The sequence below is a fragment of the Bombus vosnesenskii genome, unplaced genomic scaffold (genome assembly GCF_011952255.1).
Source record: "Bombus vosnesenskii isolate JDL3184/JDL3185 unplaced genomic scaffold, Bvos_JDL3184-5_v1.1 scf7180000013431, whole genome shotgun sequence".
Classification (NCBI taxonomy): domain Eukaryota; kingdom Metazoa; phylum Arthropoda; class Insecta; order Hymenoptera; family Apidae; genus Bombus; species Bombus vosnesenskii.
In genome coordinates this window covers 212,087-229,626 of record NW_022883046.1, presented here as the reverse complement: position 1 = coordinate 229,626, position 17,540 = coordinate 212,087, and the positions used below count along the sequence as shown (strand labels likewise).

Below are 17,540 nucleotides of genomic sequence, written 5' to 3'. Positions count from 1 at the left end.
AGTGAATACGTCATGTAAATGCAATTTTCTACCATTTTCTTTAAAGATTATCTCCTATATCGTCGAGAATATCGATTACTTTGAGTTAAGTCGGCGACTTGCGATCGAATTTACATGGTTATCGGTATGAAGACCGATTAGACAATAAAAAATTATCTGATAAACAAGCTGACGAGCAGTTCTTGGAAAGTACTGGTCTTGAAACACAAAGCCATTGACATGATAATAGTGATGAGGGAAAGAGAGAAGGACAACGAGAGAGAGAGAGAGAGAGAGAGAGAGAGAGAGCGTCCTACTTCAACACAATGTTCATTATTCGCGTAGCAGGGACACAGGCTATGACCATGTGTTTGCATTTCATCGATTTTCGCCTGAAAATCGAGGCGTAAAGTCCTCCGCGATAGACAAATTTCAATTTATCGTGTAGAATAGAATTGAGTTCGTGAAGTTCGTGTATGTCGTGGAACCTTTCGTGTACGTTGAAATTCGAAAATAATCTTTTTCGCGTATTATACTGTCACGGTGGTAACACCAAAAAGAGTAATTCTCACAGAGATAGCGATTTTATGAGCGTCTGTAAAAATTCGTAATTGAACTGTCGTCGATGTGCGTTTGAACGCTCGTAAATTCGCGACACATTTAGCGTGTAACGCGAAGCGTTTTATTTCCGCGTATTTTGAAGAGAATTGTCGGTGTACTGGATTACCGGAGAGTGATAATAAAAAAAGGACAGGCGAATCTTGACGCAGCGTCTTGATAAGTTCTGCGTTCGAAAGCAAAGCTAACTCAAGTCCATCTTTTTCATGATTGAGTTATGTATACCATCTTATTTTTCCTCGTTGCTTCCTTCCGTTCCTTTTTTTTTTTTTTTGTTCCGTCTTCCTTTTATTTTAGATCCCTTTGTATATGTAAATAAGAGCAGTTTGTAAATGTATATCAATAATCTGCCATCTTGTAATTACGAAATTAATATACTTTTAAACAAGAAATCTGTACGCACCATTGTTTTTCTGTTCTGATGTGACATAACGGGAAAGGACGTAAATCAGTGTGGCTTTCAGATACAGAAATATTTTTCATTTTTAGCATAATCCTTCCGCGAGTCATTTCCCTGCATGTGACATCTACGTATAATGACCTTTCGTGAAACGATAAGATTGCGAACGTGACGTTTCCGTCCTTGAACCGATTTTAATCGTCAAAATTTGAAATGATGAAGTACACGGTCTAGGGTTTCATACTTCTTTTTTTAGTACTGTTCATTAAAAGACTAAAACTTCAAGTGAATTCCAGGTCAAATTTACATAAAGCTATCGCATATAATGGATACGGTGATTTTTGTTATTGCGTATTGTTTTGCAAAATCAACACGACGTAAAACTATCCGACGTTTCGGTACTTAAAACTTTTCATCCTAAAAGTAACTCGACTTTGGTCACCGTTATTTTTCCGCGCTAGAAGTCACGCAATTGCCAGAAACATATTCTACCATTATACAATAAAGGAGTTTGGCAACGAGGCGAAACGAACTTGCATCCATAAGTTTTAATTTCTGTGGAAGGTTTACCTCGCAGAAAACGCGTGGCGCCAGTTGTGGTGAAAAACTCCCGATGATGATTCGTGTGTCCAACTCCTGTAATCGAATAAAATTGCATTTCAACAAGGGGGATTATTCTCTTCCGCGCTCGTCTCAAGCACCGCATCTTTCATGCAACTTTATCGTATTAGGGCGGACAAGCAATTAGTTATGAAGTGTGATTAAAGACGCACGGAGCATCGCGGTTAATCGAATTATTCGCCTTGCTCGACACGGCCTGATACGCTCTAATGTACGATAAATAGTTTTTCGGAGAATTTTGCCGTGCATTGTAGCGTCTGACATTAATTTTGAAACGGTCAACTGTTAAACGCTCACATTGAAATTCTACGCTTTTGAACAGATTTAAAATTGCTTGCATATGTCTCGTATTCTAAAAGGTAAAGTAAATGTGGAAAGATTTCTAACGCAAAGATAGAGCTACAATGATGGCGACTAAACGTAACTATACATCATAACTGTATACCATGTCGGGCAGCCACGAATCTCTAGCATATTCAGTGAAAAAAATTCAATGAGGCTTAAGTCTGGGCGTGCCTTACTTTTAAAGTTTGCAGCTGTTCCTTGTAATCGTTTTCTGCGAAGGTGATAGTAGCGGTGCACGTAATATTCGCTTGCTCCAGTTCCGTGACTAGATCGTTCACAGCCTGAAACGAAAAAGCGATACTGCAACGTCCTCGCAGCAAAGGAGGTAAATGTTAAAGTTGTACATCGCTTGTATCATTTAGAGACAATTGTAGTAGATTTTTCTTATTAAACTCGTATTTCATCATAAGTAAACCCTTTATTTTAACGTGCTTTGTCGAAGGGACTAAAGTTTAATAGCTAGTTTACACACTGTTCGTCACATGGGAATTTTGAGTGGCGCAATGGCAATCTATTAAACTAAACACATAGGTACTCGAGAAGCTGGAACGGCGTGTATCTTTGATTAAACTTCCTTGTTGAATGCTACATCGACTCATGTGCTTACCAGAGAATACATGTCACCAGTTTGCGAGAGAGCGGTAACAGTGTCCCACCCAAAATGTTTGATGAGTGCTATCCTGGCAGAGTTGTGACTTGAATCCGGCGCTACGGTTCGTAGGAAAAGCGGAAATTCGGTGGAATCCGAGAGGGCAGGTGCGGTGGATCCAAAGGAGACTTGTATCACGTTCCAGTAAGGTACGATTTTGGCTAATGTTTCCGTGACCTCGGAGCAGGCAGTGCCCAGTAACAACGGTATTAGATCGTTCTTCTTTGCCGAGTAGAGAGCATGGAAGAATCTATCAACCGCCACACCGGAGTCGCACTAAAAACGTAAAAAAAGGGACATCAGTACGATATTACAACGCGCCTGTTATAAATTCAACGCGTTGTATAATTCGTTTGATATTAAGATATTTTGATAAACCGGTGCATTTATTCCGCCGCAACTATGGTATCGCAAAACAAATACGAAATTATGATTTATGAAAGGCGTCAATGACGTGACGTCGTGAAACAAACCCGTTTGTGAAATCGGTGGAGAAAGAAAGACGTGTTTCGCATAGAAAGTAAGCAATTATGAGGCGCCATGTAACGAGAGGCAAGAAAAAGAAGAAAAGGATCGCAAACACTTTGGCTAGATTGATGTACATGTGCGTGTATACGTCCGTAAGGAAGGTGAGGTGAGAGAAGACGGACCGGTGAGCCTTAACGAGCAATTATTCAACGCGAGAGGGTGACTAGGGCGGACTCGAAAGCTCGCATACAGTTGAAGAGTCTGCCTCATACCGTGCAATCCGGCGAGATACCGAGATGGAAGAAAATACAGAATTTTCGAGATGAGCTTCGATTCCGAGTTCAACTTCTCGTACGTTGTTGTATTTTTATTCGATTTCGAATCGTTGCGGTACGTCTTAGACGGATAAGGCGAGACGGTTTTCTTCGAGAAAATAGAAATTTGGTTAACAACTGTGGAGAAAAGTGGCATTCGCCTTGTTGCTACCGACGTATTTACATAAGGAACTTTTCGTGAGGCTTAACTTTATTATATTTAAGCCCCGGTACGAATTTAAGTTGTATTTGCTATTTGCAAATCTTTTGCGTTTAAATGAACGTGATACGTATAAACGTAGAAGTGCGGATTTTATTAAAATCGTGTATATTTCTTGTAAATACTGTTACAAAGAATGTTTCAAAGGAAGCAGACAAGGAGATTAAAATTACAGATTCCACGCCACCACGTTTCGAGGTGCAACTTTCCTCGAGGAATTTACAAAGGAGTTCAAACATCGTGGCACAGGTCACAAGCTCGTGTGCCTCTACCTTGATCCGATATACATATAAACGCTAGAACGCCGTGAAAGTTTCGCAATGAAAGGCCGACCGCGCAACGATGCGTTTAATAGGACTGAATTAAATGGTTCACATTTTTAACCTAAAATCGACTGTATTGATCGTTGATCGATATGATTGGAATCTCGGACATTCTCTTTTAATTTTCTTATTGCAATCAACGGGAACGTGACTAGACTTTTGCGGAATTCACGACCATAGGGAATTCATAGAATCATTTCTTCATATACGATCAACAAATTTCAAAAGTTCCTTAGCAATCTGTAAGGAAAGAATAACTCGATTAAAGCTAGCTATAATTTTACGCCGGACGAATTCCAACGTTATCACGTATTTTTATGTTTGATCACGTGACGCGGTTTTGTTTTAGACAATCATTGCATTTGGAATCCAAACGTTGATCTATGGAAATGGCGACGGAGAAAATTACGCCAGATCTCGATATCTTTTTATTAGAAAGTTTATCTGAATTTATGATGTGATCAAGATCATAGATCTGTACAAAGAATTCAAAGGATTTTGTCGATTGCTGAAACGCATTTAACATCCGTTGATCGGATGTCATACCTCTATACGAAACAAGCGACCTATTTCATCATTATACTGAAGGAGAAAATTTAATAACTGCAAAAAATGTGGCAGCAATGTATCGAGCAATATCCAGGGAGAAAAATGACGCGTGATTCGTTTTCACCGAATGTCTTCGCGAAAAAGAGAGTTTCGAGACAAAATTGTAAGTCGGCCAAATGAAAGAGTAAGCTCGAGGAATCTTCCATGACGTAGAGCTTATTTAACAAAGAACAGCTACTGTTATCTGTTTCCTGTCGGTGAAACGTTGACACAAAACAGATAGTATTGCTCGCTGAAGGGAAGAAACGCCAGCAATATCGAACGATGAAAAGTATGATACACCTACAAAGATTCCTCGGCTGTCAAAGCATTGCTGCAAAGAAATTAGCATTACGTGTTTAAGAATTTTGCAACTTTAAGTATTATATATGGTATATGGGATTATACTATTTTAGACGACTTTATATAAGTTCCGTGTATAATCGGGAGAATTTGAACTCGGGTCATAATCGGACGTAACTATTTATGTCGAACTCTATTCCGTTAGTGGTTTCTGACAGACGACAACCGTGTATGCCTTAAAGCATCTGGTTGTAGAAAGTTTGTGAGAAACCTTGCTGCATTGTACCTTCGATAAACTATCATTATCAAATTAAGGGTGAAAGGAGCATCGAAGTGACGTTAAATGAAGATAGATTCTACAGCTTGCTCGACTTGTCGCGTGCAAACTTTAACAAAATATTTCTTTACACACCGGATTAATCTAAAAGCTGTCTCGTACACGAAGCGAAAATAAGGTCCGTTTTAACTCCGCTGCCGCGGCGATATATCAATTTAGAGTCGACGCGGTTGCAAGCACTCTGTTTTCTGAAAAGAGGAAAATTTTTAAGTTCCATGACAGCTCGAGCGCTCGGCCTGATCTGCCGCCTGTCTTTATTGAATTTTCAGAGATTTTGCCTCGCAGTGATACGGATTTATGATGCAGCATGTAAACGTTTTACAAGCTTTGACAGCGTAATCTTGAATGAACTAAGTTCATACTAAGGTTAACGTTTCTGTGTTCTAGCATACAACTTTGTTTCGCTGCAGCATTATATTACGGAGTGATACAACTTCGTGTCCACAAGCTTAAGTGATACTGCAACTCCAAATATCATGAAACTGTATCCTTCGGTACTCACGTTTTCTCTCACTTTTTAAGCTTCTCGCGCTGGATTTGATTAAATTAATATTTTAAACGTTGCGTCGTCTTATGCAATTAATGGAAGGTATAAAGGGAGATGTCGTTAAGTTTTTATTAAATATTTATTCGGCGATAGCTTAGTGCAAAAAAGTGTCGTTTTTCATTTTCTAAAATATTATCTTAGCGGCGTATTTCATTATAAATTTACCGATATGCTTTTTTTCTAACAGGAAATCGAACACTTTACTCAATCTGTTTTCTGTCGATAATTCCTATACCAATTTCGAATGATCATTTCGCACGACAAGAAAATATTATTTCACGTGCCGAATGATTTTATCACCTACATTTTATTTCAATAAAAATACGAGTTTTTGATATTTTCATAAAGCGTTCAATGCTGCAACTCCATTTTTTAATCGCGCATTTCATTAAACTCATTTGCCTTGTTTTGAAACTAAATTCTCGTTTGGAAACCGCTTTGGCTACGTTTTCGCTGAAAACTTTTAGGTACACTGCAATATCCATGTATATTAGATTTGCCCGACAGAAATTACCTATGGAATCTGTAAATTTTTATCGATATCTACTCGCGTGACGCGTTTGATTTTGCTCGATTAACTATCCGTGACGAGCCAATTACCGTGTACGTGGTTAATCATCGCGTATTCACGTAATTGCTGAATCGTTCCCGTTCATTGTTCGCTATTAGTCCTTCTCGAAAAATTGAACAACCAGTCGATGGTTAAAATTGGACGATAGGCGAAGTTTTTCACCTAGACCATCGTGAAAAAATATCTACCTTTTATGATTACGCGATATACCATAAAATATCTTTCATTTGTCACTATCGTGGCTGATCGCGCAATCAATAGACTGTATGAATAGGAAACGACGGCAGATAAAAGTATCGGATCTATCGCAATCTTAGCAATACGTTCGACGAGGAAAGGGAGTGGTGGAAGATGATGGAGTACAGGAATGACGGGTATATATGGTCTGTGAATTTTTTAGGAGCTGGCTCAATGAATATATCCACATCCATAGTGCTGATCTCTATTTTCGTGGCTATTTCTCAAGCGTTGCTGTTCTTTTCTTCCGTGATTGTTCTGGTCCAATAACACTGCTACGCGAGTAGACGTAGGAAAATTTTCTTACAAGGGTCGAACAGAGGAATACATCCTACTCGTAAGGCGCCACTTTTATCACACTTTTATTTAATCTTACCTTATTTATTATCATCGTAGTTTAGACGTGATATTACTTTCATGATACAGTTTTTCCCAACGTCGTTTTTTACCAACACGCATTATGCGAATATGTCCCGCCATTGGGAAATTCAAATGTTTCGTATTCGAGATAAAGGTCTAATCGATGGTTATAATCGAGCTGTGTGATTATAAAAATGTGCAATGAAGAAACGACAAGCCCCAAAGATGAAGACGTTTCAAGCACTTCCAATAACGATCGAATTATTAGTTGACAAGTGGTTGTCCGATTATTGACTTTCCTCTTTCACTTGGACGTATAACGGAGATCCCCTCAAATTCACTGCAGGTTCTTCGAGATAGCTACCTTTATCGCCTCAAGTCACCCTTCTAACAACTGATCTTTTAATCGGACCCTATTTTTCCCTACATACATCGTAGTCTGTGCCCTTTTGAAGAATAGAATTGAGATGAGCGAAGCATGAAACGAAAATACGAATTCTATCGGACTTTCTCTTATGTCGATAAAGAGAAAAAAATCGGTCTTGGAAACGTTTCGTAAGAAGATGCTTTTTGTTTGGAGCTTAATGGCGCTTAAGCTTGTTACGGTTAGTATATTGCTTCTTCATTAAGAGGCAGGAAGAAGTTCAGGTATTAAGATTGTCCACGGCATAAATTTGAAAATTTATTCCAAATGAAACTTTTTATTTTCGTCGAACTTGCGAGTATATATAATAGCCAGATCGATTCGAAGAGCAGTGGAAGAGAATACAAAACGAATTGAAAAAGGAGGAAAAGGGAAAGAGAAAAAGAATTAAGAATAAAAGTACAGATAGGTCAATCGAGATAATAGCGTTCCTTTAATTGTCTTATACTTCACCAATTGATGCAAAACCTGTATAGAAACGATTTTTTTTTATTTTACGCCTTTTAATTATAATCGATTTTCTTTAGTTTTTCCAATTGGTTGTGGGGCAATGTCGATAATTGTAGTTCGATATATGTGGTTTCGCTTTGGAATCGCATATATGATCGATTTAACCTCCCAGTGTTTTCCTATTCATTTATATTTATAACAGGCCGACCATGAGATATATAGTTGAAGATTATTTAATAAACTAGTACTAGAATACAAATAACTTAATGGATCGAACATATCCATAATCTACGTCCTCCAACACAGTTTCAAAAATCTTCGATGGTAGGTAGTACAGCTTTTGGAAGAGAACATGCACAGTAGCCGCATAAAGCTGTCCTATCTTTCAGGATATGAACTAGAATAAATGATAGAAGATAGGTTCTATCGAGGCGCACTCAATCAATATGCGTGTTTGTACTTTGAATAAATACAAAAGTGCTTTCGTTGAACACGCATTTGAGTCTACGCTACGTTAACTCGCTTTCCGAGATTTCAAAAAGCCTTTAGTTGGTTCGACAGCAAAAAAATTGCTGTCGATAAATTTCAAAGTGGGGCCATAGGTTTTCAAAAGTCTCTACTTCGTTTTTGTATTTTCTTTTTTCACAGATTAGTTCAACAATGCTGATAACGATATACGGAATTATAATTTGATAATTAATTCGAAATAGAAGAAGCGCGATTCGACCCCAAAATCTTGAAGAAGCTACGTATTATCTTATTTATTAACATAGTTATATAAATTTTATATGAACAGCCAACACTGTTTCCGGATAATTGCCATGAAATAAAGCTTTAGTTGGTTTTGGCGTTGCATTCGATGTCGGAACAAAAATCTTATTTTCTATCCTATGAAAGGACAACTCCTATTTTATGCGACACCGATGCTAGTTCGCGCCACGGAAAATCGGGAAACAGACGAGGACAAACTATCATTGTGTCACGACGTATACAAATTTTCATAAAACGCATACAAATTAGAATTTTCAAGGATCAACACGGGAATATTCCGTTGATAACCATTTGTTTAATGCAAATTAAAAAGGACAGAGTGAAAGAGAAGAACAGAAAGGAAACGTGGAGAATAGTATGCAGAAAAAATGTAGATCTTTTCGAATCCTTGATGAAGAGGACCACCCTTCGAGTACTTTACCGGTGTGGGATTGGTTAAATTACAAATGGCCTACGGCCATTCCTTGTTCTAAATCCCATTTTCATCGAGGTTCTCGTATTCGTACGCACACAGCAAACAGGGAGAACGTAAAACGGTCTGACGACGCACTCCGATGAATGCACACGGTGAATTCAGCAAAGACACATAAAAGCTATGTAATGCTCCGAGCTCGTATGTAACGAGACTTTGTCTCACAGAGAAAATGGTGAGTCACGAACGTCGAAGTTGCAAAATGATCGGTATTTTGTTTGTACCATATAAAGTAATATAAACTGATTTATAAAAGAAAGACACTTAATTTGGTTTATATGAAAGTTCATAGGTAAGCTATCACTCTCTATATGTTAAGGTGATTCTTTCCATCTTCTCCATCGCACTTTCCGATTGCTTAGTCGTGAAATATTCCCTCGCACAATATACCACGAAAGTTACATACTTGAACGCAATAAAAGCGCAAGTGACGTTGCGTGAATCATGCTGTTTTAATTTTTTATTTCGTTTCGTTTCATTCTGTTTCGTTTCGTTGATTCACCTTCCGTAAAGGTGCGCGTTTAAACGATCGGTAGTGTTTATACGAAGACGATATAGCACATAAACGGAAATTATTGCGGAAAGTAACAGTTTAATACAGCGGTTTTTCCCGTACAAAGACTAATACAACTACACAAGTGTGCATTGTGCCGATTAAACAAAGTCTAGCGATTTAATTGCGCACCACAAAGTTACATTTTTTTTCAACGAAGCGTCAACGATCCCTGTTACACGGCGGTTATCGGGAACGCGTAGCAGCGCCTACGGAAAATGTCAGTTGATATAAACGGGGGAAACAAAACTTGGTATTGTGGAAAACAGTTTGACAGTTGTTGCGCGTAGTCTGGTTAAAAAATAATAAAAGCCAGGGTTGCTATTTCGCGGTTTAACTTCAGTTTAATACGACTTCTCGTTACGTCATGGAATTTCCCTTTGCTCGAACCACAGTTTCGCTGGCTGGCCGCAGAAACAGACTAGAACCGAAATTTTAAACATACATAATTTGCAAATTAATGCGGATCTAATTTGGAAGTGAAATTTTGATCCACATAGCGTTCAACATTTCGATAAGTTTGTTGAAAACATTTTGTCGCGGGAAAGGCGCGAAATTATTAGGACCGTGAGCGCTTTGAGATTCAACAGCATGGAACACATGTTCGTGTGTGCACATAACATTATTTCTTTGGAAGAAAAATTGTTACGCTACATCGAGATAGTCGAAAGCGTCGTCTTTTCGATGACCGATTCATTTTTCACGCGACAATCGTGATACGCGGGTATTCTTTGGAGAATCAACGACGATGAATATAAATAACGAAACTTTCTTAGCAAGTAAAGTATTTCGTGCTGTCGCCATATTTTACCCACGATTTTTCCATCATAAAGCAAAGGCTGTGAATACATAAAGCGTAGCTGGTTGAACTCTTGGAAAATATATCCGATAGAATAGAAATGTTTTGTTTTTACCTTGGTATCGTTGTGAATAAGACGCAGACGAAACTTGGATAAGACATTCAATTCGTTGACCCGTTCAACGGCTAATCTGGCTGCTTGTAACTCGCTAGTTCCTTCCGGTCTAGGTTCAGAACCTCGTGTCATCTCGAATAAACCTAGGATAGTTATGTTTATCTTTTCGGACGATTTCACATTCGGCACTGTAACACTGGATTCTTCAATTTCTTCTGTGTCTTGGTCGATACGCGACTCGTTCATCGAATACTTATCACTAGGCGATGCCAACATTGGAGAAGACGTTGAGGACGGGGAGACGTGCTTTTCTTCTGGGAAAGACTTTCCGCTGGCTATATTGGAGGATCGTCGACCAGACGATGCGCCGGGCAGCCAGCGATCATTCGTGATGTCGTCGGCTTTCTCATGCTCGTCGATGGCCACCTCCTGTCTTCGTTCCTCTTCTGTATTCTCATCGACTTTACGATGTCGGTGAAGGACGTCTCTGCCGGGACTTTTTGGTAGATCCGGTGGCATGGTCGACGGATATGACGCGATTGTGGTTTCGGGAATATCCATTTTAGGCGGACCAAAGTGCCTTCTATCAAACTTTTCGACTTGAGCTGCTATAGGCGGCTTGTACGTGACTTTTATAGGAAATTTTTGCGAGCCCTCGAAACCCGTAAAAGGGTCCTCGCTGCTCTCATTCGAAGTCGGTGACAGATTGCCATTTACTTTCATCGAATGAACTGGATTCTCGGTCCCATTGTTTCTTTTCGCTTCGGAATTATCCGCGACTTTATCAGACCTATTTCTTCTGGTAGATCTCGAGCCGTCGTTCTCCGTGAATTCCTCGTCGTATTCTTCGCAATCGTGAAACGATTCTTCCAAACCGAGAAGGTTCATTCTCATTTTCCTCTCCAATTTATGCTTCCGGTCAAAGTTCCTTTTCATTCTCAGCTCAATATGTTTTTCATCGCGATAACTTACACCGTTCATCAAAGTCGTACCACCGATTTGGTCGTCGATATTGGCTAGTAGTATATCATTTTCCCGTCGAAACTTCCGCTTCTGGTGTCGCCTGCGAGACTCGCCGTAGTAACCGTTCACAATATCAGCCGTGACCGTAGCGAATCGCGAGTCGTCGCGCAAATACGCACGATTATCTTTACCGAATGATGCGACGAACTTATTCGTCACGTGGTTAACTCGTTTTAATGCACTCGTTCGTCTTCGTGAGATTCGATCGACGTGAATTCCTGTCCCGTCGGGTTCATCCGATGAGTTGGAAATTTCGTACTCGTTCAAGCCATGCTGTATCAACTCCCGAGGATCGTCGGGAACTCTTCGAGAATACTTTCTACCCGCGGTGTCGACGAGGTAAGGAAACGATGTAAGATCATGACTTTGAGACCTCGCTTTTTCATTGCACGGCAGAACGCTACGAACAGAGGCGAGACCGAGAAGGAGAAGGATTAGGTTGCAAGAAAGGTGAAAGGTCTCAGAGGATGAGAATGGCAGGAGGAGACGAGAGAAATCGCGGCGCGTATGGACGCGCGTCATAATCAGTCGCCGTCGCTGTTTCGACGACTCAGGGCGCTTTGTCGGCTTGTCCTCATCTGAAAATTAACATACACGTACTTTATTCTCAATGCGGAATAATATAATTAATATTCTCGTAAATATGTATATGTCGCTTTAAACCGTCTTTGAAACCGTGCAGAAAATTTCCAGTTTAGTCGGTTTGTCTGTTAACAAAGATTTTTCGCATACATTATATGTGCACGTGTATGTATATATCAGTCCAGGTCGATCGTGTGATCGTGTGAACTTGGTAAGGGGCAATTAGCATTGCAAAAAGGGAGGAATAATGTTGTAGCGGTTATTCTGTCTCTTAATCGAATTTATAGGGACGGGAGATATCGTTTGCCATTTCTGTCTATTGTTTCTCCTTTATTACGATTAATAAATTCCAGCAAATCTATTCGCCGCACAAAACTGCCAACATCTGTCAACTTCAGCAACAATAAATATACTTTTATCGAGAAGTATCGTACCAAACGCTGTTTCTGCTTCACGGATAGAAAATCTGTGTGCCCAGTCTGCTTAACGTAATGTCGCAGAAATGGGAACACGTATACACACACAATTGCACAGGCTATGTTAATGAGCTCTAGTACCCTTTTATGGTTGCGTTAGAGAAGCTTCTGACCTTCTTTGAATGAGCTAAGTACGCGTAAACGATGATAGCGATTAAACAATGGGATTTAGTTTATTCGCTTCCGTTCGCGTTACGTAAAACTGTACTTACGAGCGAACAAAGATTCCCTCTAGAAGTTTTAACGTAATTGACTTTCTATAGCGAGTAACGGCCGCCATTGTTACGCATTCCAATGTGACTTTTTAAACTGCGATACTGATGCAGCTTTATTGCATGCTATTTTCAGTGTTTTTTTTTTTTTATTATACATGAAAATGTCAATTGAATTTCAAATTTCTATGCATATATATACGTACATATCACGTTTGTACAAGGTAGATTATAGGCACGTGTAAGCATCGAAATCAGTATCAGTATCCTCTAACTCTAATCGCATCCTGACGTGCGCGGAAATGTTGAGAAAATGGAGCGGTTACACAATAACGTTTCTAAATTCGATATTTCAACTCTTTTCTTTTTTGAAAGAAAAAGCGTTAAAAATTCACTAGAGCTTTCGTTTAATCCCGTCTTTTTCAAGTATCTTCGTCGCGTTAAATCCGTATCCTCGGCAATAGAATGTAAATGAATCTCGCGACTTAGCCTAACTATCGAGCCTAGTAAATATGTAGTGTTTCCCGAATATCGACAGGTTTATCGAATCGACTGCAAGGCAGCATTTTCTACAGGTCGGTTTCATATAATCCCGCCTACCCTCAGTTTATTTCGGGCTGCTCGAATCGAGCAAAGAACGGAACCAACATAACCTGTGACACCTTCGATAGGCAGTCAGTTGTCAGAAGAGTGGAGATTCCGAAGTCTGAAGCAGAGGTGGTGGGCCTCTCGACCCCCTGACCTACCACACCACACCACACCACACCACACCACGTGAACTCGAGCTTCTTTATGCTTGGTCTGTTTCCTTGCGAAGAACAGATGAAAGAAAGAAAACGTAAATGTAGACTAATGGTAGCGTTATATTGGTAAGTAGAGGGCAACTGAGAAGCAAATAAAGAGATGACATTCGTGTACATGTAGAGAGAGTTGCGTAACGTTTCCAACTGTTATCGATATATTACTCGCTGTCCATTAAATTGTTCGTTACAGCATGGAATACAGCCTCCAAAGTCCTTCTCCCTGAATAGCTATATTACGACATTAAGAAGGCGCTATAATAATCGTTAGATGGGTGAGGTAATTTGTTTATGACTGAAGGCGCAAATACGAGATCAGTTCTTTTGCTAATGGTGCGAGGATTCCTGCTAGGATGAACCGAAGCGGTAAAGAAAAATGTTTTAAAAAGTCAATCAGTTATGCAACCTTCCTTGCCTTCTTTAAGATTTGTGGCAGAAATAAGTTCGTAGCAAAAGATGCAAGCTTTTGATGGATCGTACGAGCCATATGATTGCTTTTGCGTATCTGGAAACAGAATATGCCATTCCCTCGGGGTATCGGAACAGGGATTACTACTCTCGAATTCAATACTACGTTCATCTCGTTCATGTTCGATACACGTTTACGGCAGTTTCGCGAGATCTGTTCGTTTGCGGCGGATGTTCCGGGATCGTTACCGCGTTGGCGACGTCTAAGCACATGAATTCGTAGAAATAATCTATGTACAGTAGAAACTGCGGAGCGATGATTTAAAAATGTAATTTGATGATGAATCGTTGTTTGAGGACGGGAATTACGAAAAATCGAGAAACCGGCGTATTCCATAGAATGGTTTCTCTTAATTGTTAAATTATCCTGAGATAAACGTATCTATTCTTCTCGCAAATACCAAACGCGAGATACCATACATTTCGAATAATGAGGTTAGGAAAACTTGAAATGAAAAAAACGAAAGATAATCCCGAAGAAAAAGGCAAGCAGACTTTCTGCTGCTAAAGCAGAAAAAAGTTCATTAATTTTGACCAAAGTTTTCATGCCGTAGCAATTTCTTGTTTCTAAAACGGCAAACGAAAATTATGATCTATAACATCAAAGCGTGGACATTTCTACAATTTCCACGCTGTGGAAAGTCGACAAACATAATTGCGTGTAAATTATTATCATATAGCAGCTCTCTAATCTCTCGGTTACAGATTCATGAAGTGGCCCCGATATGAAGGTATATCCAGGGTGACAAAGCTGCATTAAAGCATGGAATTTCACTTTCATTAAAGAATTTCAATTTAGTAAGTCTCATTATTTTTTAAACTCGTTAACGCAACCCATCGCGAAACTGAGTCACAGAGTGACGAAGTGCGCCTTCGTTTAAACGCGAAATTGCACAACGGAGTAGGAAAGTTTCGACGATAATGTACGTTATCGTGAAATTTAAATGACCGAAATAACAAACGAATTTGTTAACAGTCGTTATCCGTACTTAAAAATTTTGATGTACTTGTTCATAGCGGATACGAGGAAAGCACTATGTTTGCGAGTCACATGCAACTTAATCAATTGCATTTATTAGAATTAATGGGGAGACACGGAGGTTCATTGCGGCCTTAAAAGCTTCGTTTGGGCGAGTTTGCTGCTTGGTCCGTTTACTTATTTACGGAACTTTCATGTACACTTTTACACAATTGTTCCACCATCGTTAGAGTCTGGTTGAAATAGCGACAACAAATTATTTTTCATTATCGAAGAAGATAATGTAGATTTTGGAAGTGGCGTAAAACCAGAGATTAGGGGCCGCGTAAAGTTTCTAAAGTTGCGCGGAGTATCAAAGAGCCTTTCTGACCTTTATAAATACTTTTTCCGTAAAAGTACGTAGCAGTAAACCGTAAAGTTAGAATATTTTCTTAAGCAGATAAGCGAAACAATGCCGTAAATGGGGGAACTTTCAACGTAGTTTTCACAAATGGTCTGGTACTTTTGATATTCAGCAGGAACAATTTTTTTTATAACACCGGTATTCTCCCTTTTTTAGGCAAATTTAATATCGTGAAAATTTAGTCTGTAATCGAGATATTAACTACGGGTTTCCTATACTCGTAAAAAAAATCGCTGAAAGTTGGGACGAGAGGCTTTTACGATATTTATGTCAGATAAAAGGGATCAAGAAGTACGAATTACCGTAAAATCACGTAATATTGCTTCAAACGTCGCATTTTTCTTGGAAATGAATTTGAAGAAATCGTCCACATCGATTTTCTTCGAATATCTTTGCGTAGGCGTTCCTTTCCTTTCTTGTGAACTTTATAACACTCGAACCAATCTGTTTGAATTTTCTTCGATAAACGTGTCACTTTTAAGATAATACTTGCAATAACTAATAATTGTTATACAGTTTTTGTACAGGCAGTTATCGCCGTTTGCTTCCTTTCCACCAAGTCTTTACTCGAACCGTGACCCGTAAATTGATTCTTTCATCGACATTGTTTTGTATCCTTTATCCTTCGAAAATACCTGCACTTCTCCCGAACCATCAAACAAGTTCCCATTAGAAAGATATCTCCATTAGTCTCTTTTTTTCACCCTGTTTGCTTCTGTCATCGAGTTTTTTCTTTCATCGCAGAAGTGTACTTTGTAAATACGTTTTGCGCGTTTATTCACTGTGCGTTCTCGCGTTGCACTGTGAACCAACGATAGCTCACGATGACATTTTGTTCACGGGTAACGAGCGCCGTATAATCTGGTTACTCGCTTGCTCCGGGATATATCCGAGCATTCGGTCTTTGTGTTATTTACTTATGATCTATTACGTTTGTACGACGAAGCTGCAAACGACGACGAACTCTCTATTATAAAAAAGAAACAATGGGTTGGAGAAATACGAGGGCGTACGGACAACCAGTTGCAAGCGTAACACAAGTCATTCGTATCTTCTGTCTCTTGCTTTTGTCTGCGCTGTTTTTCGAAAATAGCCGTATCAGATGTCTTCTTGAAATTTGGTGGAAGAAAAGTGAAAGTGGAATGAATGCGAAAGATACAGGACAGAATGGCGTGCAGAAGCGTATTAGAACCTAACCGTAGCTTAGGTAATCCGTAGCGACGATGAGCGCAGAAGGTGTCGCGTCGGAGCAACCGCGTCGCGTGCTGGCGGTTCGCGCACTGTTGGCTCCGTGGAATTCTGCGAGCCTCGTCTCCTACAGGAGTTCTCGTGACAGCCTGTCCTGGTAATGCGCAGACGCTCGTTTCTCTTGCATTTTCCCTCGAATGGAGAGATATACTTCGTTCATCAAACGACTATTTACTCGTTGATTTCTTTCGAATTTCACTTTGCGATTCAGCCGTCTCAATGAATCCTTATTGTTTCCTTTCCTTCAAAGACCATTCTATATATTTTCCTTGAGAAATGTAATTTATGAAAAGCACCGGTTACCGCAGCAGCAGCAGTATTAGTTGCAAAGGAACACCAGGGATTCGAAACATTCTTCGCAAAGTGAAATCCTTCGCCTCTAACTTATTTTTCGCCGACGTTTTCAAACTTCTCTCAGACTTGCAGGAAGAAGTTTGTGCGAGAATACTTCAACGTCACTATATGCTTCGATCGGTATAGTCACCTCAAAGGCTTTCCCTCTTAATTTTGAGGCCCTTGTAGACATTGAAACATGTTGCGATGCATATATCGACACTTAGGTTTTATGATGCATGTTACAATGTATGTATTTCGGTGTCGGCGAATCGACATCAGAAGCAACGCACGATCGATGCATTAGTATAGGTGCAGGAATCAGAATCCCGTCTTAGTCGGTGAGCAAGGCCCGACTAGAACGCAGGTTTCAACGGGTAAAAGAGCGACATCGATACCGAATATAATCTGTAACAGACTTTTATCATTATATTTTATTTTTCAATCCTCGGGTGAACTTCATCCAATGAATATTAAAAACGCAACTAATTTCTACAATCACTAGATTCATTTACTCATTTCATCATTCATTTTCCTAATTAATCATCGCTG

At 39.5% G+C, this 17,540-nt stretch overlaps 1 protein-coding gene across 4 annotated transcripts in view; it reads right to left on the bottom strand.

The window, feature by feature from the left end:
• LOC117238126 (gamma-aminobutyric acid type B receptor subunit 1) overlaps positions 1 to 16,598 on the bottom strand; it is a 32,067-nt gene extending 15,469 nt beyond the window's left edge. For 3 of the 4 annotated variants that reach the window (XM_033502772.1, XM_033502774.1, XM_033502775.1), the window contains exons 1-5: positions 15,710 to 16,598; positions 10,465 to 12,065; positions 2,571 to 2,888; positions 2,140 to 2,244; positions 1,568 to 1,633 (exon numbers count right to left, since the gene is read on the bottom strand). In XM_033502772.1, coding sequence (XP_033358663.1) covers positions 1,568 to 1,633; positions 2,140 to 2,244; positions 2,571 to 2,888; positions 10,465 to 12,009 — 2,034 coding nt within the window. In that variant the 5' untranslated portion in view covers positions 12,010 to 12,065; positions 15,710 to 16,598. Of the gene's footprint in view, positions 1 to 1,567; positions 1,634 to 2,139; positions 2,245 to 2,570; positions 2,889 to 10,464; positions 12,066 to 12,503; positions 12,790 to 15,709 lie in introns of those variants that run through there. The other variant, XM_033502773.1, reaches the window with a different exon arrangement.
• Positions 16,599 to 17,540: the final 942 nt, after the last annotated feature.